The sequence below is a fragment of the Triturus cristatus genome, chromosome 1_2 (genome assembly GCF_964204655.1).
Source record: "Triturus cristatus chromosome 1_2, aTriCri1.1, whole genome shotgun sequence".
NCBI lineage: Eukaryota > Metazoa > Chordata > Amphibia > Caudata > Salamandridae > Triturus > Triturus cristatus.
In genome coordinates, this window is record NC_140580.1 from 348,014,460 (window position 1) to 348,039,671 (window position 25,212).

Sequence of the window (25,212 nt, forward strand, 5' to 3'; positions counted from 1 at the left end):
GATCTGTCAGTGCCATATTTTGAATGTGGCCCATGTTATGAGAAGAGGGACACAGTTTTCTATATCACTGCAATAGATTTTGTGGAAAAAGTAAATGGTAAAGATGAAGTACTATAGAGTAATTTGATGTATATCATGGCTTGTCAATGTGGTACGAATGAATATTGGTGCCCTCGCCATGGTGAGATAAAGTGCATTTTATGCAATCTAGGTGCACCTACCTGGTTTGTCACATTCAGCTGTGCAGAGTATGCTTAGGACGATCTTAATGAGTTTCCTAGACAAGCTAATGCAAACATTGCAGGGCTTAATTTCAAGACTCCTGGGGGATTGTGTTTCAATGATCCTGCAAATATTTACATATACTGCAAGCACAGATGTGGAGCTATGCTCAATGTTATCTGTAACAAAAAAGAATCATCACTGGATGAGGTGGTGGAATTTTTATGGAGAAAAACATTCCAAGCTAGAGGTGCACCAGATATACATAAGTTATTGTGGGTAAAAGATGTGCCAACATTTGGTGAAGATACTGATAACTCAATGTTATCATTAATTTAGCAGTATGTATCTTGTTACATTCCAGTAAGGTTTCAGAACAGAACTCTTAGACAGTAAATCTTACAATTTCCATCCCATAAATGTGGCAAATATTGCCAACAGATATACAGAGCAAAATGGAAACTCTACACTAAGTGCCATTTTGGCATGTAATGTCCAAAGGAAGAGTAAACACTTTTATGTCTGCAGACAGACACACAGGGCCCGATTCACAAAATTAATCCGAGACAAAATCATAACTTTACAACTTTCGGTATTCATAGAAGACATTTAGGAGTACTAAAGTTAGGATTCCTAACTTTACTACTCCTAAACTGAGAAAAATCCTAACTTTACGACTTTTAGTATTCACAAAAGGCATTCAGGAATACTAAAGTTAGGATTCCTAACTCTGCTACTCCTAAACGTAGAAAAATCCTAACTTTACGACTTTCGGTATTCACAAAAGGCATTTAGGAGTAGTAAAGTTAGGAATCCTAACTTTAGAACTCCTAAATGCCTTCTGTGAATACCGAAAGTCATTAAGTTAGGATTTTGTGAATCAGGCTCACTGTTACTAGAAAATCCCCCAAAAACACATTTATCCTGAAAATAAGTGAGGCTTCAAAACTTATCAGTGATTACAATCCTGTAATCATGTCCATGTGGAATGCCTGCATGGATATTCAGTTTGTAGCAGACATTTCTATTGCTGTAGCTTGGTACATCATTTCATATATAACAAAGTCAGAAAAGACAGAAATGAAGGATGCATGGGAAAAGATAGCAGCAGACAAGTGTTTAAGTAAAAAGCTTTACAGTTTCAGTTTAAAGACGCTTTCACACAGATAGATTGGATCCTATGAAACTTGTGACAAGCTCAGATTTTCTAGCTTATACGGGTAGTCCAAATCAACAATTTGAGCCCGTTTAGGGCTGACATCCCCACAAAATGTGTGTTGAAACCATTTCCTGAAACTTAGTATCTTGCTCAGTTTTATCCGGAAAATACTGAGCTACTTAAAACAAATATGATGGACACTTATTATGCACATCAGAGTGTCCATCTAGAAAACCTTGTTTGAATGAAGTATACTGCAGTACTTTACATCCAGAAATAACATAGATGAAAATATTGAACAAGGAAAGTTTGGGGTCACCAGCTGTAACAGATGTTTAGTGGCACATTCCAAACAAAGTCTCCTCATTGTAAACTGAGATGTCATACAGGTGAGAAAAGATAATCCTTTTTTCTGTCTCTTATACAACTTTTTAGACTTTGGAGTTCAGAGACTGAACTACTAGGTGACTATGACTGTTATGAAGGTGCTTTCAATGCTGTCAAAGATAGTATTCAATGCGAAGTGTTCCCACATATCAGAAAATGTAACAATTACTATAGAGGTTTGCAAAAACAGTTCCCAAGAGAGCCAGAGCTCAGGACCTAATAGTCAAGATCTACTTGGCCAGCCTATCATTGAAAATGAGGCATCCATAGCTATGAATGAAGTGGAAAATCCTATGGGCCAAGTCTGGAGTGAGACCATTGTTTTGGAATTTTTGAACTCTCAATTGAATCAAGAACAGCTAGAAATGTGTGAGAAAATTAAATCTGTAGAGCATGGACTCCTACATGACACATTTGAATGTTCATAGAGAACATCCAAGCCTACACTTCTCTATGTTAGTGGTCAGGCATGTCCAGGAAAACATTTTTTAATTAAAATGATTACTACATTTCGTTACAGGAAGACTAGCTGTGGTCTTTCATGTGTTGAGTGCTCCTACTGGACTAGCCACTGACAACATTAAAGGAATCACATTGCACAGTCTACTTATGTTCCCTGTGGAACATGATAACAAACTATAGTACTTGAAGTTATCTGGTGATGCTCGTCATGAAGTCTCCAGAGTTCTGAAAAAATGTAAGGTTCTTAATATTGAATCAGTTAGCATGGTATAAAACCTAATGATAGCTTTCATTCATTTGAGCATGCAAGAAGTCCGCAAAATGTACTATGATGATCTGTTTGGTGGTGACTTTCTAAAGTTGACTCCTGTCATAGGTCAACCAGTTCTTAAGAAACTGCTTCATGAACAACCTAAAAAGTCAATAGGAAGTATTGGAAATTTGAGCATATGGTTACATTTTCAGTACGCTGAGTTGGCACAATATACAAGACAAGCTGCAGATGTGGAGTATGGCAATATATTAAAAGACATGAGAATAGGAATTGTTTTGGAAAAAAGCTAAGAAAGCTCTTGCTTCTCGCATGGTTCACTCTCTGTTCCCACACAACAGCTCACCAGCTCTGAAAGGCAACATATTATGAAAACTCACAAACAGATTATGTGCCTCATGCCAACATTGGACAATTACACTCAATTCGACATAGAAATGCTTCATTTGGAAAAACAAGACATTGTAAGTAAGTCTTAATAGTAAATACAAAATGGAACATCAAAGTTTAAACTTACCACTATGTCAATCGGTGGCAAAGCAGCTGGAATCACTAGAGAAAACCATTTCACATACTGTTGGTTTAGGAAAAGACTCTAAACTGCAGAATAATTTTGTGATGAAATCTGAGCATTGATGAGGGATTAGCGAATGGTGTAGTGGGGAATATGATTGACTTTATTACGTACCCCAAAAGAACAGAGTATGACTATATTTTGATTACATTTGATCATACTGAAGAAAATAGGAAAACAGGAAGGTGCACTCTTGCATTTCTGTTGGTAAAATATTTCTACATGAGAAGACAACAGTTTCCTCTGTGTCTGGCCTATTCTATCACCATTCACAAATCTCAAGGCTTTAGATTGGATGCAGCAATGATAAATATAGGTCTCACTGTCTTCAAAGAAGGCATGTCTTATGTTGCTTAATCATGGGTTACGTGGGTCATTATCAGGATTGTACCTTCTTCACTTTGATGAGAGTAAAGTCAATGCTGACTCATCATGTATGCTAGAATACAATTGAATCATGTATTACAGCTTAGTGGAACAAATCAATCTTATTTCCTGGCAGCAGAGTTGGGTAGAAATAGGATTTTGATTTTTTTCCACTTGTCCCTGCCCCTAATGGAGGCAATAGTTCCTCCAAGCTGTCTGTATAATCTTCTGGTTCGACATCTCCCATTGTTAGTAAGGTTGCCAAAGCTTGTTCATCTTCTACCAATAATTTGCTATTTACAGTTGTTATAGATTTGCCCTTTCTTGACTTGTTTTTTTCTGCAAATATTTTGGCCAGTTTTATTCTGCAGATGTACTTATAAAGAACTATACGTGTTTGTGCGATGTCCAAATGTATGTTGGGGCAAAAGTTAAGAAGTTTCTTTAGTGACTGTTCTTCTGAAACTGTAAGTTGTCTGTCTGAAAGGTTGATGACATTAAGTTCTTGAGTGTCATCACTCATTGTTTCTTCTTTGTGGTCTGTCATTTCTTGTTCTGTTTTTGTCCTGCCCCGGGTCTCCATTGCTGGATTGGTTCCGTCCTTGCCCTCTTTTGCCTCTCCTTGTTTTCCTGATCCTCCTCTGCCCCGTCCTCTTCCCCTTCCTCTTCCACTGCCCGCTGGTTTTATCTTTTCCCACTTCTGTTGTTGCAGGGCCAAGCGTATTTCCGTTAAAGTGATTTTCTTGTTAATAGCTGGGGGTTGTGGTGCACTGGCACCTTCATTCTCACTTGCGTCAGTGCTTGTCAAGGATTCATAGCTGGAAAACTGGCCACTGGTTGTTTCCAGCTGTTCTTTACTCCTTTGTTGCTCAAACTTCCTTGCGAAAGTGAAGATGCGCCCTTCCTCAAAATCTAACTTATCCCTCCGGAATTTAAATTGTTTGCGTTGTTTAACACGTTCCTCATGTTTTCCAGATTTTTTATCATTTCCTCTTTAAGTTTTTGCTATTCTTCAGACAAACAAAGTGGACCTCACTAAAATAAGATTAATAACAACCTATACAACTGAAACAAGTGATTTGACTTGGATACTCAAAAAACATTGGAGCATTTTGAAACTAGACATGACACTTGCAGAATTTATAGGTGACCATCCCAATGTCACCTACAGGAGAGCTCCAAATTTGGGTGATAAATTCTCCCAGAGCCACTTCAAGCTGAAACAACAGAAATCGTGGACTGAGATCGAAGGATTCTGGCCATGTAAAAATTGCAAACCTTGTAAAATAGCAATTCCTAAAAAAGAGGCGGAAATCAAAAAGGGTATCAAGTGGAAGATAAAACAACACATCACTTGTAGGAGTAAATACGTTGCATTTATAGTGGAATGCCCATGTAAACTCAAATACATAGGTTGTACCATCTGTGATATTGAAAAACGTATCCTTGAACATATAAGAGCTATTGTGAACAAGGATCGTTCTAATGCTATTGCAAAGCACATGGAAAAAATGCATGAGAGTAATTGGGAACTGCTGAGATTCTATGCAATAGAACAAGTGCCTAACCCAGAATGAGGAGGAAATCGTGAGAAACAACTAAGACAGAAAGACTCAAAGCACATTGTGTCGTTCAGGACTTTGAGTCCGTTAGGTTCAAATCAGGATGAAGAATTATTTGTACATCTTTAAAATTTAGAATTGGACATTATCACATAACTGATTCATGCATAAATCAGATTCCCTGACTAGACAGGCAAACTAATATAGTAGTCACGATTATATTCAGGATAATATTGAAAAACTTTATGTTGTATCTTTGATTTAGATAGAATGCCATTATGGTTTTACAAAGTAATTTTTTATTATTAAGAAATTGGTTTTCATTTTATTATATGCTTAATAACTGGTTTAAGCATATATACCCACTGGAGGGCAGATAGAGTCTAAATATACTAGTCGTGACTACATTTTTGAAATGTTTGAAATCGGAAATCAGAAGATGTATTTCTGACTAGACAGAATGCCATTATGATTTTGTGAAATTAAATTTTGTTTTATTGATTTACTGGTTTGCATGCGCAAATACTAGTCTTAATACAAATACTCACTGGAGGGAACATTTTGTTGGAATGCTGTAAATGCAAGCAAACAAAACACTTGTTTGGCTTACTTGTAAATACTAAATACCATTGTTTTAACCACCCAATCACTAAGCACTGTGTCTCACATATGTTTTTGTTTTTGTAAATAAACCTTTCATATCAAGCACTTTTATAAGAACTCACATTTGTTTTCAGAAAACATAAAAGACACGTAAAAAATAGTCTGTGCACTACAAGGACCAGAATGCCTTGCAACCACACAAACAGGAAGTAGGTGAGGTAGTAGGAATAAATAATGTCTGGTCTTGCCTGGTTGTAACAATCTACTCATGATCAAGGTTCGAGTGGAGAACCGAAACGCGATGGGCATAGCGATGTTTGCTAATACGAAATAAAAAGCAACTTGAAGCAGCAGTTTCCGAGTGAGTGCGTTTGCAATCGACCTCTGGGCTCAGAGGCCATTTCTGTTTATATATACCGACTGCCCTGCCGGAGGAAAATCGCACCGTGCCAAAAGAGGAGGAGTGCCGGCGTTCTAATCGAGGTCGCCACAAGAATTCCGACTGATCATCCAATATAGTCAACAACACAAAAGTCTAAATAAAATTATTCAGCGAAATTGGCCATTGGCACTCAGTGACCCAGTAATAGGACCCTTGCTATCGCAGAGGGTGTCCATTACTTACAGTAAGGCGCCCTCAATGAGAGACACACTAGTCCACAAAAGTCCTGAAGTGATTAATAACAGTAGCTGGATACAATCGGTCAAAGGATTCTTTACATGTAAAACGTGCAAGGCATGCATTCAGGGAGTTAATACCAGCACATACAAAACCCCTTTCAGCGATTACAACTACACTATTTCTAAATTCTTAACATGCAAGACAGAGTACACTGTTTATGTCCTCTCATGCCCATGTAATTTACGGTACATAGGCAGCACAAAATTACCTGTCTTTAAACGTATCCTCCAGCATCTAAGAGCTATCACGAATCAGGATAACACGTACCCCGTTGCACGGCATTTTAGGGAACAACATAAATCTGACAACCATTTCCTTAAATATTTTGTCATAGATTCAATTCCATCAAGCAGGAGAGGGGGTGACCGTGAAAATAAATTAAGAAAACTTGAAACACGGTACATCCTACAACTGGACACTAAGCATCCTGCAGGTCTTAATGCCACGGAGGACTTGTATACATGTTTGATCTGAAACAACAAACTTGCATGTTTTTACAGACAGTAGAAGTCAATCAGACGCAACCCTAGCTCTCGAATACCTACCACAATTCGTTTTAGATTTTTTACCATTGGTCATTTTACCTTTTATCAACAGATCCTCTTATGTCTTTTAAAAAAATACGATATTTTACTATTTATTTATTTTATAAGGTGTTTTTATCGACATCTCGTAACTTAAAGTTTTATTGTATTTAATATGGTTATAACATAATTGTCTTTAGTGGTACCTATCTAGGTGAGAAACTATGTAAATAGGTCGATAGATATAATTTTGAGGTTAAATCACCTTTTCATCTATTTATTGGCATATTTTGCACATACTAAATTGCACTGACACATATGCACTTTACAGGTGCGGTCGGTTCACTTTGAATGAGTATTGATATACCTGGCATTTGATCAAGGTTTCTACCCATCAGCAATACAAGACAGAGGATTTGCACAAAAGATATGACCATAATTTAAAACTACTTTATTGTTAACAACGAATGTAATTATTACTAGAATATAGGTCTAGGTATTTCACAAGCACATTTTTTACATCTTTATTTTAAACGAGATTGTAACAACTTGAGGCATTTTCTGAATCCCGCCACATATACAGATGACAAATCAGCTCTTAAAACAGTACAATGAAGTCCAAATGATAATGTATTATCTATAAGAACTCCTGAAATCTATTCATATGGTCCTATAAACTACTGAAACCCGGTTTATTTATTAGGCTATATTTGCACACATATTGCACTATACACATTGCACTTTTACAGAAACAATTATCATATGTTTTTATTGTTTTTGTTTTCAATTCATGTACCACGAATTATGTATTAGAGTATTATAAAAAAACAGATACATTTATATCAAGCTTTTATACTCAGACAAGCATTGGCAAATAATGGATATTATGAACAAAATGACGGTATTTTACCTAGATGTACCGAATTGGATTAATATGACCAAGTGAAAACTAAAGCAAGTAAAAGGGCATTAAAGTGCACCTTTGATAATGAAATTGCATCAAATGTTTAAATATTATTTAGATATTATATAAGTTTCACACAATGCATACAAGGTCAAGCTTTTGTCTATGTCCATTCGAAATCTACACGTCATGCCTGTCACGTGGTCATTTGCTCACTTGCATTTGCACTTTAAAAGGGAGTTATCACCATTATGCCACTGTCATGTGATCTGAAACGCGTTATGGCGACAATGGAATAAAGGAATACTTTGCACATATTTTGGGTCTGTGTCCATCCTTCGGGAGAGCCGTTTGGGGAAAGTCAGCGGAGGAACACTCGTAATATATATACATATATATAATATATATATATATATAAAATATATATATATTTATATATATATATATATATATATATATATATATATATATATATATATATATATATATATATATATATTACCTACTGGCGGTCGCCAGTAGGTAGTTATAGTTAGGACCACGTTTCCATAGGAAAACCTCAACATTCTATTTTGAATAACTTTGGCGCCGGTCGACGAATCCTCGCGAATTTCTCAAAATAGGTGGGGCGCTACGCTCCGCTCCTACCCTGAAAGTCTCGGGGGGATTCGTCAAGCGGGGGCTGAGATAAAAGGGGGGTCCCAAAACGCGTTTTTCCCATGCATTTTTCCATAGGACCTTTAGAACGAGCTACAGCCCGAACGGCTGAACAGAATTACTAGAAATTTGGCAGAGAGGTAGTCCCTAGGTCAAGGAAGTGCCTTTTGTAGGTTTGGTGTAAATCTGTTCAGTAGATTCTGAGAAAATAGCCTTTAAATCAATATATATATCTGAGCCCGCTTACGGTACGCTTACCGTACGCTTACGGTAAGCGTACGGTGGCGTGCGCGAGCGCGATTCTGATTGGCTCTTAGATCTTAGTAAACATTCGAATCGGCAGAAACCAGGAAGCGGCGTCCGCCATTTTGTCTACCGCACTGAGTGTTATGTATCAAACATGATGGCCAAAAACATGTTACGGGGATGTTTTGACAACTCCCTCTCACATAGTCATGTTGAGGGAGTCCCCAAACATCCCCCAAGAGCAAAAACGGCATTATTTTTTTTTCGGCAATTTAGCGGGGTACGCTTACCGTACGCTTACCGTAAGCGTACGGAAAAAAAATAAAAATAAAAAAAACACTATCCACACTTTCTCCACCCCTTGTGCAAATAGTGGCCGAAGGCCACCATTTGTGCATGGCTTATCAGAGCACAGAAAATTTTCCCAAAAAATTTCAACAGATTACCTATCACAAGGAAGCGCATAATATGTCCTCCATGTGCGCACGGTGCGCGAAGCGCATCGTGCGTACATGGCCCATCTAGCGTAACGTGGGCACGGCACTAACTGCGTAAAGTAGGTGCGCGGTGCGCGAAGCGCACCGCGTGCTCACTGTGCGCGCACGGTGCGCGAAGCGCACCGTGCGCGCACGGAACGAACTGCGTTAAGTGGGCGCGCACGCCACGAATGGCGTAAAGTCACTTAGCATTTAAAAAACCGTACAAATTCACTGAAAAAACCATAGGTTTCACACACGTTATAGTTAGGAATTAGCATTTAAAAAACCTTGCAAATTCACTGAAAAAACCATAGGTTTCACACATGTTATAGTTAGCGGAAATTTTACTGATAAAAAACCAATGAAATTGCCCCGTTATAGTTAGTGCTGGCAACTATAACTCACACGACCGCAATCTTCTGCTGATGACATATGTGTCTTTATGAAAAAAAAATATTTGTAATATATGTATAGCTAAAAATGTATGGAAGAAGACATGGGCAAATAAGTGTCTAAATACAGTATTAGCATCAGCAGAGGATTGCGGTCGCGTGAGTTATAGTTGCCAGCACTAACTATAACGGGGCAATTTCATTGGTTTTTTATCAGTAAAATTTCCGCTAACTATAACATGTGTGAAACCTATGGTTTTTTCAGTGAATATATATATATATATATATATATTGATGTGTGTGTGTGTGTCTAAAGTTCCTGTGCCTAATGTTCCTTGCATTTGACCTGTAAGTCTCAGAGAGGTAAAATGTCTTGCTCAAATATGCATGCTTTGAATAGCTGCACGTATGACAAGACAGACCTAAGGGGCCCATTAAGATGGCGGGCGGATCGCCCCTGCCGGGCCGGCGGTAGCCACCGCCGGCCCGTCGGGGGCGATCCACCCGACATCCACGCCTGAATGACCCCCCGCCATACATATTAGGATGGCTGGGGGGTCTCCTGCGGACGGGAAGACCGTCCGCTGCTTTTGGCTTGAATATGGTGGCGGTGTCTTCAAGACACCGCCATCCATATTACAATGCAGACGGAGAGCAGCCTTTCCATGGCGGCGTTGCCGCCACGGAAAGGCATGTGGTGTTCGCGGTTGGGGGCCCGTTGTGGGCCCCCAGTATGTTGGGGTGGTGGGGAGTGCACATGGGGGGTACCTATGGTACGCCCCTGCATTTGAATGCACAAGGTGGCAGACACCGCACGGTGCCTGCTACGTTGTACATGCAAAAGCACAACATGCATTTTACACATTGCAGCGGATGCTGCTTACAGCACCGCCCGCCGCAATGTGAAAAATGCGGGATGCGCTCGCAAGTGTGGCGGGAGCAACATAATGGGAATGGCGGGACCACTGCACCTATGGCGGGCAGTCCCTTTTGCCGTTGTGGTGGCGGGCGGATCGTAATTGACCCCTAAGTGTTTACCCATATCATTGTTGGAATAGATGTCAATGACCTGCTATTCTCTTGAGCTAAGAAACCTAGCAGTGGTGTGCCTTTTCCCTTGGCAGGGTTATTTTGAGTCCAACAACAATACACAACTCTGGTCAAAGTACTGTTTTGGTTGGCTGTGATGCAAATCTGCAAGGTGCAAATATTTGCACCTTGGCAATTTGTGTTTGTATGATTCAACAAGTTGGTAAAAGATACACTATGGTAGAACAATCCAGGCTCTGGTTCTCTTAGTACATGACAACCTGCCAAAGCTGCCTTGAGTGTTATTTTACATGATAATTTTAGCTTGTTTGAACTTTTCCATAGTATGCCATAGACACTTTTTGACATTTAAAGAGAAAAAGGGGTCTTAACAAGTGAAAAAAAGGCTAAAAATGACAGATGGCTATGCCAAATAAGAGAAGACTCTATGAATTAGCCTTCCCTTTGTGTTTATGTCTGAGCCTGAGTCCATAGACATTTGGGTGCTGCATCCACCCCTATGCTCAAGTGTGCCAGTGTCTGAGGATAAACCAACATATTAACTGGAAAGCTGAGTGCAGGTTCAATGCTGGACCACTAGACTTTGTATCTGATAGCCATTCTCTTGCTAAGTGAGACCTCCAGTATCCCATTGTGTAAATGTCAGCACCCATGAGCACTCTAGGGACATGATGGCTGTCAAACTAAATGCCTAAGAGAGAGCCCTCCACATACCTGACATGCATCCTTGCCACCGGTGCTGAAGCCCGCACAGATCATATTGCCATTGATGCGTCCAGAGTAGGAGGATGTGCCGTTACAACTCCACATTGATACGATGGGGAGCCGTACACTACGCAGGGTGTCTGACGTCTTTCCGCCAACTATACTGGTGAAACCCCAGCCGAACACCTGGCAGAAGTGGCCCTCGTTCACAGTAGCTCCTTGCAGAGGAATGGCTATGATCGAAACATATGTATTATAGACCACAGGCCGGCTCAGCTGAAACACAAAGAGATTGCTTACTGGCACGGGGTGGGTTCACCTTGTGTGTAGGGTGGGAGAAAGAATGGTGAGGGGAATCTAAGTGGGTGTAGAGATTAAAAAATAGTGGAGGATATGGCTAGATCAAAGAGGCAAATGAGAAGTTTTAAAAAAGAGTATATAAATGCAGGGTAAAACAGACAGATATATATGAAAAAGATAGGCAAGAAATATAGAAAGAGCGAAAGTTAATCAAAACGCAAACATATCATTGAAAAAAACAACCTACATGACAATATAAGATGTGTATTTTATTTAGCAAAGATCTGAAACTAGAATTAACAAAAAAGGCATGGCCACAAATAGTACCTTGACTGCTGAAAATACATACTGTAAAGGGAATATTTTGAACAAGTATCCATGTTAATACCAGGATACCTCACCAAAACCAGAAAATCACAGACCCTTCTTTTTCCAAGACTTCTGTCATGCAATTTCTAATTCTTAACACCAAGGCTTGCAGCCAAACAAGAGCATTGCCCATCATTTCTTCTGCCTCTCTTGAAAGCAGAAATTGAACCTCACCATGTTAGCCCCAAAATCAGAAATCGCTTTCCACAGCAGAAATCCCCTCAACACAGAATCCCCAGAACATAGACAATAAACCCCATCATCAGGAAACCTACCTTACTGCAAGACATTCCATATGTACAGACCAACCCAACAAACTATGGAATACTCTTTACACAGAATGCAGATGATACCATGATCTCTGCTCCACTATTATGAAACTCTTTGCAGACTATCTGTACCCTAAATCTGCTTTTTAATGGGCCTCCTGTAGGCAGAAACCCAATCCCATATTAGAGATAACCACCTCACTGACAATATGAAACCAGCACCATAACTGACATTCTCATTGACAGCTTCCTCATGACATCACGATCCACCCTTCTCACAAGAAAACCTTATGTGCACACAACTCTTTGGAGGCCTTTTCTGTGGGCCTTGGGTGAGGGGCACTGTTCTTTACTATGGTGTTTCATGGCTTTGAGTATTATTGCAGTCTAATTGTTCTATTAGTCCTCCATAGGTAGCTAGCTGAAGCCAGCAAGGTGCATAATAAAGACACAACAATCACACACATCATTAAGATGAATGTTCAGCCAGAGTTTGACATTGCAAAAGAATATGTCTTTGGGTTTATCTGGAAATTATTAGACAAATAAAATGGTAAATGACAAAAGAGACTAAAAGATCATAGCACCGCCTGAGGCTCAGATGTAACACCAAACATCACCAGCGATTACAAAGTAAAGTGATGTTAGCCCTGGCATCCTTGGTTCAATTTTCCCCAAATTTGTGCCTTTAGAACAGTTTTTGCTGATTTGATTTTTGCTGGTCTTAGCACTCCACACACTTAACTACTGCTTAACAGTGCGAAATAGCTTGTGTTCCTTCCATTAAACATGGTAACATTGGCTTATACTCAATTGGCATCTTTATTTACTTTTAAGTCCCTAATAAATTGGCACTACCTGTGCACAGGTCTGTAAATTAAATTCTACTAGTGAGCTTGCAGCACACATTGTGACACCCACTCAAGCAGCCTTCAAAACATCTCAGGCCTGCCATTGCAGAGCCTATCCATGCACTTTTAAATTGCCATTTTGACTGGCAAAGTAAACCCTTTGCCAGGCCCAAGCCTTCCTATTTAATACATATCAGTCACAGTGGCCGCTGCTCCCAGGAAGCAGCAGTGGGACGGGAAAGTAGGAAGAGGGTAAAAAAAAATCACCTTACCTTTTCTCCATCCTATCAGTTCTCTTCCTGTCTTCTTATGTGGAAACAGGAAGCAGGAAGCATCCGGGCTCTGAGCTTCCCATAGCCAATCACAATACTGCCATTCATGCACACTTACATAGTACCCACCACTCCTCTCCCTGCTCTGAGTGCAGAGTAGATCCACCCGCCCCACTGAGACGCCACAGCAGGAACAAATAAAATGATAATAACTTAGAGTTATTATCATTTTATTTTTCCTTTTTTTTCACTGCAAAAAGCAATGGGGCGATGCTTGGCGGAGGAGCCACCACTGATAAGTCATCCCTAAGGTAGGCACTGGACTGCCCAGAGGGCAAGGTGCAATGTATTAAAAAAGTTGGACATGTCCTTTTAGCCTTTTTTAAATTTGTTTTTTTACTACAGAAAGGGTTACCCGCCGGTAGGATAGCACTGAAATGACCTAATTACATTTTACAATCCTCCACTCTTCAAGGATGCACGCTCAGCCAAGAAGATGCGTTGGTTCGGCTTGAGGATGTGCCACTCAGAAGAGAAGATGCATTGGCTCTGCTGAAAACCACCTTGGACCCACATCCAAGGGTCCAGGACTGGGTGGCACAGCTTTGCAGGGTAGTCTCACAGATGGCAGAGTCCAGTTGCAAATGCAAGGTTGTTGGAAGCCTGTTATGTCCCTGAGGATGCAGATCAGGAAGCCAACCAGCTAGCCCTTGGAGTAACTCTGGATTCTGGGTTCAAGAGATGCAGGTCCAGTCCTTCTCAACCAGGCAGGAGAGCAGTAGATAGCAGGTCAGCACAGCAAATCAGGAGTCCAGCAGACTAGCAGTCCAGCAGAGTGGAAACCTTTCCGCAGCACAGTTGTCCTTCTTCCTGCCAGAGTATCCACAGGTCCAGAAGTTTACTGACGTTGTGGTGTCTGAGGTTCAGTACTTATACCCAGTGGTGCCCTTGAAGTGGAGGAGACTTCAAAAATATGCCTTTAAAGTTCACAGATGTCCTCCTTCGTGCCCTGACTCCAGGCTCACTACAGAGGGGTATGCATCCCTTTGTGTGTGGACAGGATACAGCCTGTTCAGGTGTAAGTGAGGCTGTGTCCAGTCGCTTACTCCCATCCTGGCTAAGGCAAGAAAGTGCTTACTTTCTAAAAGTGGCATTTTCAGAATTGCAATTTAAAATTCAACTTCACTATAAGTAAGTATTTTTGAAATTAGGATTCCAGAGAAACCAAACTTGATCCAGTTTTACCTTCTAATTTGGTAATTACTCGTATACGATGTAATAAGGTAATTCAAATGTTATTCTATGGGAGATATATGCCTTGCAGTAGTGAAAAACAAATGTAAAATGTTTTCACTACCAGTACCAGAACATGTAAAACAAAAAAGTGCATTTCCTGATTTCTAAATACATTGCAGCCTGCCCTCAAGGCTGTCCTGGGCCTACCCTAGGGGTGACTTTTAGGAATTAAAAAGGAAAGTTTGGGCCTGGCAGCAGTTTAACTTGCGAGGTCAGCATGGCATTTTAATCTCATTCACAGGCTCTGCAATAGAAGGCCTGAGACATGTTTACAGGGTTACTTAAGAGGGTGGCACAACCAGTAGTGCAGGCCAACTAGTAGCATTTAATTAACGTGGAATGTGCACATGTAGTGCACTTTACTAGGGAATTATAAGTAAATTAAATATTTCAATTGAGCATAAGCCGATCTTACCACATTCTATGGCCAACCACTGGTACTGCAACACCATCCCATAGAAAATAATTGCAGTACTTACTTACAACAAAAGCATAAGCTACTAAAAAGGTGTAAGTTACTACAAAAGTGCAGTTTGTGCACTTTGTAGTAAGTTTTGTAGTACGGTTGGAGTACTACAAAATGTAGTGCAAAGCGCAATTTGTGAATAAGTCCCTGCGAGTCACACCAAAAAATGTCAATTTTTTCACAAGCGTGGACAATGACATCTCTGGCCAGCAACTCTTTGTAAATATGACACTGCTCCATTTTTCATCAAATGCTTAATGTATTCTTTGCAGATTTTCATGCAGCATTGCTCTGCCAATTTTTAGTAATTTGTGGCTTGACTTTGTTTCCTATTGCTGTCAAACAGCCTGTTATAAGTCAATAGTCACAGATCCTTTCTGCAACACTACTGGTTTTTATAAGCATCAGTTATCATGATTTTGGTTGAGCGTGCTCAGTCTAAGAGATGCATTGTGGACCGACCTATGAACTATTAATTCTATTAGGAATCTCATCGACTTCTGCTTCCAATGACAAGATGACACCAACTGATCACAGTCAACCTCATGCAATTATGCCAGCTTTATTTACTTGTTCTGGATTGTTATTAAGTGCTAGCAAGTCACCTCATTATTACAGTTGGGTATTAACATGAATGGAATTTGGGGTCCATTGTGGAGGAAGCATCAATTGTTGAATCTGATGGAGAGGGCTGTGGCCCTAATCAATGGAGTGAAAAGACAGATCAGCTAGGCCTGTTGACACTAGTAAACCTTGCTTGAAGAGTGAGATTTTAACTTCTGTGTGTTGTCAGAAAAGGTAGGTTTGAAGCTTTGAAGCTAGATTGCTCAACTGAGAAGGTGTGACTGAATTTCAGGTCGCTATTAGAAATGTAATAGGGACTAGTTAATGAATCTAGATGCCACATTTACCTTTTTAGACCCTATGCATTATGTGAAGCAGCTTGAGAATGACCCTAAATTGCATGGAAACCCAGCAAGGAGTTTTTACTGTTGGGTTGTGTGGTTGTTTTTCCCAATTTATGTTATGTTACGAGGATCTGGATACCATGCTTATTATCTGAGCGGTATCCAGGCACTTTTTATAAGGGAACATCTGACTACTTAAAGTTGTACGTTTTGTAGTTTCCAGATTTGGGGCCAAAATGACAAATTTTAGGGAATGTGATTTCCTAATTGCGATTCTATGCAAAAGTCAATTAAGAAATCACAATTCCTAATGTATGAAACCCAATGAGCTTCATTTAGCGATTCCTAATGGGGTGGCAATCAACCTACCTCATGAGCATTAATGAGGTAATGAGGTTGGTCACAATTTGCTACCCATTAGAAATTGCAGACATCACAAGGATGGTGGCCTGTTGGGGACAGATTTCTTTTTGATAAAGCAATCTCTTTTTTCTTTAAATGCAGCCCGTTTTCCTTAACAGAAAATGGGGTGTGTTTCAAAAACTAAAATGAGACATTAAAGTTTCCTTTTTTTTAGAGTAGGCCGTGGTCCCTTGGACCACTGCCTGCTCTTAAAAAATGTTTCTTTCAACATTTACAAAACAAAAGGAGTCCCCTGGGGACACCTTCCCATTTGTGAATGGTTACCACCACCCTTGAGGTGTTGGTAAAAAATTAATATTTTGCATCAGTAATTCGGTTGCAAAATATTCATATGTACCACTGCGATTCGGTATTAGGAAGGGACACCCTAACCACGCCCCTTCTAAATACCAAATTGCTAAACACAAATTGCGATTCAGTAACATGTTACAGAATCGCAATTTGTGTTTCGAACATATGAAAAATGCATTTTTGCAGTAGGTTATGGACCAATTCTGCAAATTGGGCCATTTCCAACCGCAAAAAATACTTTTGTTTGTATGGTCCTTGAACTTTGGAAGAGCCCATGGGAAACATCCATCACAATGCAGGCATTACATCGTAATGCCTTTACAACGCTCCCTTTACAACGCATATGCCATTACAACGCATGTGCCATTTCATTGTATGCTATTATATCGAGAATTAAGGTAAGTGTTTAATGTAAGTGCTTATTACTTGAGTATTCATCAATATTGATTTTAATTTTAAATGAATATTTGAGGGTACTGTAAAAAATATTGAAATTTAAAAATTTGATTAATGGGATGTATGTGAAATATGGGTTTTGGAAAGGGGAGTGTATTAATACCCTAGTAATAATGTATAGAAATGTCTATTAAAATTATTGCTTGGTAATTAAAGAACATTGTTTTTTATTTACATTTAATTTTGGCTATTTTTAAAAAAAGTATAACTACTATTTATGAGGGTCTGACACCCATCCTCTGGGATGGAATGAAAGGGAAACAGGGGTTTTGGGTGGGGGAGTGTATTAGTACCCAGGTATTAATTTGAATAGTGGTTCATTAATCTATATTGATTATATATTTAAATATTAGTAATTTAAAAAATATATAAAATTCAAATTCATGGGAGTGTGACACACATCCTCTGAGATGGGTTTTAAGGGAAATAGGGTTTTTTGGGTGGGTAACGCTTTAGTACCCAGGTATTAATTGTAATACTTGTGTATTAATTAATATTGTTTTTAATAATATTTACTGATTATTTAAAAAATAAATAAAATTCATCCTTAAGCGCGTGTAACACCCATCCTTTGGGATGGAAGGGAATTAGGAGCCTCGGTTTGTGCAAATGTATTAATACCCAATAATTATTTTTAACATGTGTATACTAATTAATAGTGATTTAAATTTAAATTGTTACTTTAAAAAAATTAACTATAAGTAATATTTATGGGGGTCAGACACCTATCCTAGGGGCCGGGATGCAAGGGAAACAAGGGTTTGAGTGGAGTAGTGTATTAATACCCAGGTATTATTTTTTATACATGTTCATGAAATAATATTGTACATCCTTAGGTACGGTAAGTAAGGGAAATAGGTTTAGGGTGGGGGAGTGTATTAATACCCAGTTATTATTTAAAAAACATATTTATAATATTTTTATAAGTAAAATATACCATATTTAAATAATTGAAAATACGGAAACATGGATGGATAAACTAAAATAAAAGAGACAGGCGAAATAAAATAATTATCTAAAAATGTTATACATAATTTTATTAAAGGAATAATAAAATAGAAAACATAGAATGTATTATTAGAAAATGTTTATTTCAGTTTTAAAAGCTATAACAGTTAATAAAAATTTAAAATAATCTAAATAAAAATAACCTGAATTATATATTATTTACCAAAAATATACATTGTATCAAAACTGTATATTAACAATTTTTTTAAATAATTTTTGTAGGTTTTCTCATGCTTCCCCATTGAAATTAATGAGAGAAATTCTCAGTTTTTCATCTTTACTTTTACAGATGACGTTGCCGATTGTACGTCTGTTTCAATAGTCGCTGGATTGGCGTAGTCAAGATCGGAATCAAGAAAGAGCTATGCTCAGGTAATTAACATTTTTATTAATAAATAGGGATTGTGGGTGGCATAAGTTATTGTAAGGCAAGAGGAAGGAGGTAGTTAGATCTTGGATAGTTGTTGTATGCATGTTTTGAGTGTTTTAACCAACATTTTCATCCCTATGCAGGTAGCGGATGTAGGCCCACGTCGGGTGGTTTGCTTTTTTGCCAATTTTGGTTTTTAAAAAATTATTTTAAAAAAAGATTAAGGGCCTGATTGCAACAGGCTGTCGGTTGCGGTCTCCCTGCTATCGGTGACTGAATCACTGCCCACCACATTACGATGGCGGGCAGTGTGTTGGTGGTTGGAAAGCCCAAACAACATGGTCCAGACGGTAGGAAGCATTCTGACCGTCTGGTGGACCGCCCTCCCTCCCCAGAATGGCAGCGGTGCTTGTCAGGCACTGCCATGGGATTGCAATATCTCATTCTGGCGGTCATTTTGCGGCAGTCATGGCGGAATGGTTGGCAGAAACAGATTTGGGGCAAGTAGTGGGACCCCATACCACAGGGGGCAGATACATGGGCCCCGTGCCCCCTTACATATCCCCGTACCATGTGGCGGGCACAGCATGGTGCCTGCCACGTAGTGCAGAGATATGTAAACACCCTATTTTTTGTATTGCGGCGGGGGCTGCTGACAGCTTCCCCGCCACAATACAAAATACAGGGAATGCGACCACCATGGGTGCGCTCGAATTGTAATTCGGAGTGTGGGTAGCACTCAAATTGCTGATAGAATCAAGCCAACTCATTTTCATCCCAGGACCAGCCTCAACCCATCATTTACAAACAAAGACTTGAAATTACCACGGTCACCATACCTGTACTTTGCCAGCAAAACAGATCGAGCATGGTGACGTTCGGTGGAATTGAGAGGGATAAAGACTTGTAAACAGAGGAGGTGTGGAGTTAGGATGCAAGTGACTTTCACCTTTATCAGCATAATGTCCGCATTTCTGGAAACAGAGTTGTAGTTTGGGTGGGGCACCATTAGAATTGGGCGGAATATCTGCTCAGTTCCTTCGAAGACCGACAGGGAATACTCGCCAGCCACAATTAGCATCTGCCCCAGTCTGTCAGAAAGGAGAATCACAAGAAGAAAGTGTTAAGATCCTTCATGCAAGGGAGCCTATTGAGCAGGCATGGATGTAATATTACACACAAAGCTTTAGGGGCTGATTACAAGTTTGGTGGTCTGCAGCGGGCCGCCATGCCAGCGCCCCGCTACAAAGGCCACCAAACCCATAGTCAGACCGCCCACTGAAATATGAGTTAATGCTGTGCAGGGGGGGGGGGGTCCTGCTGTGGTGGACCCACACCAGTGCCTTTCTATGGCTCAAAGGAGAGCCATAGAAAGGCAGTGCCGTGGCACTGGCGTATCGAAAATTGAGGGGGCCTCCCTGCAAGGAACCTGAAGGGGCCCCCTCCGGGCTCAATCAAGAGCTCTCCGGCAAGAGTGCTGTGCTGAGGGGGCCCCCTGCAGCTTGCCCCCCCCTGGCACCGCGGGGGCTGCGGGGGTCTGTGTTACGCCCCTGCGCCGTGGGAGCACCTCAGCACATTCCTCGCACAGGGAAAAATGCACTATGTCATACATTTCTTCATGTGCAGAAACAGGGGGTGTAAACATGCAGGAGGAACACCCTGCATGTTTGCACCCCCAGTTGGAATGTCAAACTCGTAATTAGGCCCTTAGTCTTTCGGCATAACAATCTCCTACTTTAAATCATTTCCCAAAGTAGACAGCAGGTGAAATGAAAAGGCAGCAATCAACTCATGTCAGGGGCTCAGGCAAATCTCATGCGTTGAAAGTTTAGGGATCAGAAATTTGCAGGGAACGTTTAACCCATTTGCTGATGTTAAGAATTCCAAATCTGATCAGAGGTTTGGGAAAGAGCAATAGATTTGTAAGCCAAACATACATTTGCAATGACCAACACAGTTTACATGGAGGACCTCAGGAGCAATTCAGACTTCCTGAGTCTTAGAAAGGAAATCTAACAATGCTCTAGCCAGGCACTGGTTGCAAATTGTAACATGCATCTCAAGTTCTTGTTGATTCGTCATGGTCCCAGATGTGCCTCGGAGCAGAATGAGAATTGGCAGCTGCGAGACAGAGAAAGATAGATTGTTTGTTTATATTTGGGTGTGTATAGCTATGTGTGTGTTTGTGTATTGGTGTGTGTACACCTGTGCGTTTCTGCATGTTGTCTATATATGTATTTTTGTGTCGGTCCGTGGATCGGAGAAAGTGTATGTTCCTATATGACTTGTGTGTTTGTCTGAGTGTGTGCTTGTATGTGAGTGATTGTATGCACCTGTGTGTTGGTGTGTGTGTGTCTGCGTGTGTGTGCGTTCCTAAAAGTCATTGCGCCAATGACAGTGTGTGTGTATGCATGTGTCCATGTATGTGGGTTTGTGCATGGGAGTTTAGGACTATGTGTAAGGGTGTCAAGTTTAAACTCTGAGTATGTGTAGGGACAAAGGTTCTAACTATGTGAAGATCACTTTGCACCTTCCTCTTTTTCACATTGTCTCGAGCAGTCATTTTGTTCAACAATCACCACATCCAAGTGCCATGATTATTTATGTACTACGAGTAGAATACAAAGCTCTGCTTGACAGGGTACACAGGCAAAGCTGACGTATAAATGGCATCTTCTCCTCACACTGGCACATGTGATCCTCACTGTTGGCTCCTCTATCTACTGTGTGATTGCAACAAGATATAATTTAGGGCTGTTTTCGGCCTTGCAGGCAATACCATGAAGGCCCTGCTGACACTACACTTCCATTTCTCCTCCGAGTTCCAAATTCAAGCTTCACATCTTCTGGAGAAGTCCATGCTGCAACTCATCATACCCGGCAGCATGGTGGGTCACGACCGGGAAGGAGATGGTGCGGACAATGACTCCCACACTCCCCTCTGACCCAGGGAACCTTTACAGACCGACAGCCTTCCAGCACATTGCTGGAGTCCCTAACCACCAATGGGAAACAGCAGGAATTGTACCGCAACGTTTCTTAATACTTTAAGTGAGTGTACAGCGCTACAGCTACCCTACAAACAATTCTCCACCTTTTGCCCTTCTGTTTTGCAACATGCAACCTTGTGGTTGGGAGCTGTGACTAGATACACTGGCTGGAGTGATGCCTGGCCAAACTACAAAGCCCCTACTCTCCACTGACCCGATTCCGCTGGCACTTCTCACACTCTGACACCATAGTTACACTTCATGAAACAACTTGCTGATTGGTACCTGAGCCCATTTTCAAAGCATTCTGCTTTAAATGTTAAAGTGTCTGGTCCTGAGAAGCTGCTACGATTCCACAGATTATTTTGCCTAGCTAAGGAACGCAGGGTGGCCTATACCATGCAGGCCCAGAAATACCACATACCTCAAACATTGCCTCTGATGCCCTGTACTAACAAGCAGGACCGGGCACTTGCTTCACAGTAGCAGGACAGCATGATTAATTAACTCTAGTGATGCCATGGTAAATACTAGCCTTCTGATACTCCATTTCTTAGTGTGCAATCTAGCATGATGCACTTGGGAATTCTCTCATCTGTACCTGTCCCATAAGCAGACAGCATATTTAAGCGGACATAAATAATAACAATGTGGTGATTGCCAGCTCTGATGAGGTGAACATCTGCTGAACTATGATCTGGGTTGCAGCACTGATGCTCTTTCGAGACGTTCTCTCCTACAATGGGAAGAATGCAAAACAATCCACTCACAATAGTGGCTCCAAATAAAAACTCACCACCGAATTCAGTGCACTAGGTTCTAATACATTCAGAAATCCTTGACCACCGGTTATTTCCAGCTGATCTTGATTGAGAATTATGCTTCCATTTACTTCTTCCCATCTCCATCTCTGTGAAAAAATGCCAATTGTTGTGTGGTCACCCCCATATTGTTTGCTGAATTTGTTTGATGGTTTTTTAGACTCTGCTCACTGGGGCACTACTGTTCAGTGCCCAGTGTATTTAGTCGTACTCTTAAAACATGAAGAAATTGGCTAATCTCTGTATGATTGATTTTACTTTCTTATAAAGCCATAGTAGATGGTGCAGAAAATACACTTATGGAATAGAAAGTTAACTGTCACCTATGACCTAGAGCACTCCCTGTGCCATCCACTAGCGCAATAAGGAAAACATGACTTCAGGCCTACCTGTGGAGCCTAATTGCTGCAGTTGAAACCTACTTCCCAACCTGTCAAAATTACCCGTTTGACAGGAGAAATACCTTGCTTTTAAAGATTAATAAGTCAGTCCTCTTTATAACCTGCATTGCAGGGTGGATAGTATTTAAAAATGGAATATATAGCAATCTAATGTCACCATATCCCTGAATTGACAAGCTTCTAAAACTTATTTTCGCTGTGAAAGGCTCTGCTGCCCTATGAGAAATATTAGAGTACATATTAAAATATGAATTCTGTATCTCAGGTTTGGGACCAGCTAGAAAAATAATTCAACCACTCCTAATATTTATTAAAAGTTCAACTCAATGGTGAAGTTGGAATTTTAATAAATATTGAGGAAATGTAGCTCTTAGAAAGTGACTTTTTCCTTGCCTGAAGCTCCTGGATGCTAATTTACGTTAGATCTTCAGCAGTCTTAAATACATGCTTGACCTTTAAGAGGTGTGAAAACTGCTCGCAGAGCAGGGACAGTGTCCTGGCACTGGGGAGGTATTATCTTTCACTGGTAGGAAACCATTTGGATAGACCTCATGAGCTTAATTAACTTCAAAGCTGCCTGTCTTCCCACAAGTACATATCAAATGGCATCTAGAAAGTTCACAGCTTTTGTTCCACTGATCACGCTGACACCAAACCCACTGGAAGGAAAGCAACCCTCCAGATCTGATTTTGAGTGACTTCAGAGGAGGGGACTGCTCTTTACCCTAGCCACACCTCTGGGGTGGCACACACACTCTCCACAAGGAAAGATGTATTTCCCCATGCTGGAATAAAGTGCACTGTGGTATTGTTTGCAGTAGGGCAAATAAGAACTATTGCATTAGTGGGTAGGATTGCCCCTGGGGACTTTTACACAACTGATTAGCGAAGAGGCAGGGGTAATCCCCTCCCACTAGCTAGTGCCAGGCATAAAGGTGACACCGCAAGACACTCTCCTCAGAACACTTTCTGGACACTTGGAAGAGCAGAAGAAAGACTACACTTGCTGTTTGAGATGTGCGAGGAAACATGAAGGCCTTTTTCCTAAAGTGTCTAGCTGACCAGTAGGATCTGGAGAAGGACTGCACCCCGCTGTTGGCCTCTGCCTGACATCCTGATAGGCTGTAAACGACTCCACTGAGGGCTTGGGGGCTTTACAAGTATACTGTGTGGGCACTAGAAGAATGTTTGGAAACCTTTAAAAACGTTTCCTCCAGAGCTTCAGTGGGACCAGGCGGAAAAAGAAAATGACCATCAGTTCCGCAGTGTCAGATTAGATTTCAGCTTTGCCCCCACGCATAGATCCCCGCAACTGTGAAAAATAACTGTGTCCTATTCTGTGCAGGGGCATAGATACCTTTAAATGAGAAATCTCTGAAGTTCCAAAATGTCAGTGGGACTAACCTGCTTCCGATATCCAGCTTTCGGTTCCACAGCATAGGTTAGGGCTTCAGTGAATACCCATGGTTGGGAGAATGTTTACCTCAAAAAGTGACAAGTCCAATTGTGTGCTGGGAATTAGAAGAAATTGTAATGTTTTGTCTTCCAGAAAGTGACAAAGCCCCTTTTTGAACTCTTTTGAACTTTTTGATTTCAAGACCTTCACTGGGACCAATCCACTGGGTGTATCTGACCCAGGCCCCCTTGCATCAGCCTGAAATTGCAGCTTGCTCCCGGTCTACCTCAAGCACTGACTACCATTGGTATTTTACTTTTTCTTTGTGTTTTTCTATTTAAATATACGTATTTATTTAATTATCTAGTTCCATTTGTTTGTCTTATTTTGGTGTCATTTTGCTTATTAATTCTTTCTCTGTTTTTATATGTTGAAGTGGGATTTTTATTGTGTTTTGTCTGTGAATTTTGTTTTAACCTATTTTGGTATTACCAAATGCTTTACAGATTTTCCTTAAGCTAAAACTGTAGCTGCCATGGGTTGAGCTCAGGTATAAAATTACTGAAACGTTAGACTGGAACTTCCATCCTCCCTAACTAATTCAATTTCCCTCAAATCTCCCACAGCGGTGTTTCACAAAGTTCAATTACCTCCCTAGTCTTGTTAATCTCTACCTTGGTCAGGTTCTTCAACCTCACAATCTACAACTACATAGGTGACTCTCAGATCATCCTAAAATTGAAAAACCTCAAGGATGTAAACACGTCCAAACTTAAGTAATGTCTCTGTGTCACAGATGAGATGAGAAACAACTTTAAACTAATCAACACAGAAAGGTTAATCATAACCTTTGGACAATGGCAAAACCACCAGCTCACAATATTATGACCCAAAGACCTTGATACACTGCCATACATATCAGAAGAAGCATGAAATCTTGGAGTGATCATGGTTCAAACTTACATTGATCCCACAAGTAAATGTTACCACAATAGCACCTTCTACAAAATGTGAACAATGAAATGCATCTTCCCTTACCTGGAATAGTGCCATATTCGCACTTGTTATAGCAAAGACTAA

At 40.4% G+C, this 25,212-nt stretch overlaps 1 protein-coding gene across 1 annotated transcript in view; it reads right to left on the reverse strand.

The window, feature by feature from the left end:
• The window catches only part of LOC146867305 (trypsin-3-like), a 177,907-nt gene that overhangs the window by 72,788 nt on the left and 79,907 nt on the right, over nt 1–25,212 (reverse strand). Inside the window, exons 3-4 of the mRNA XM_085614893.1 lie at nt 19,474–19,615; nt 11,255–11,521 (exon numbers count right to left, since the gene is read on the reverse strand). Coding sequence (XP_085471019.1) covers nt 11,255–11,521; nt 19,474–19,615 — 409 coding nt within the window. The remainder of the gene's footprint in view (nt 1–11,254; nt 11,522–19,473; nt 19,616–25,212) is intronic.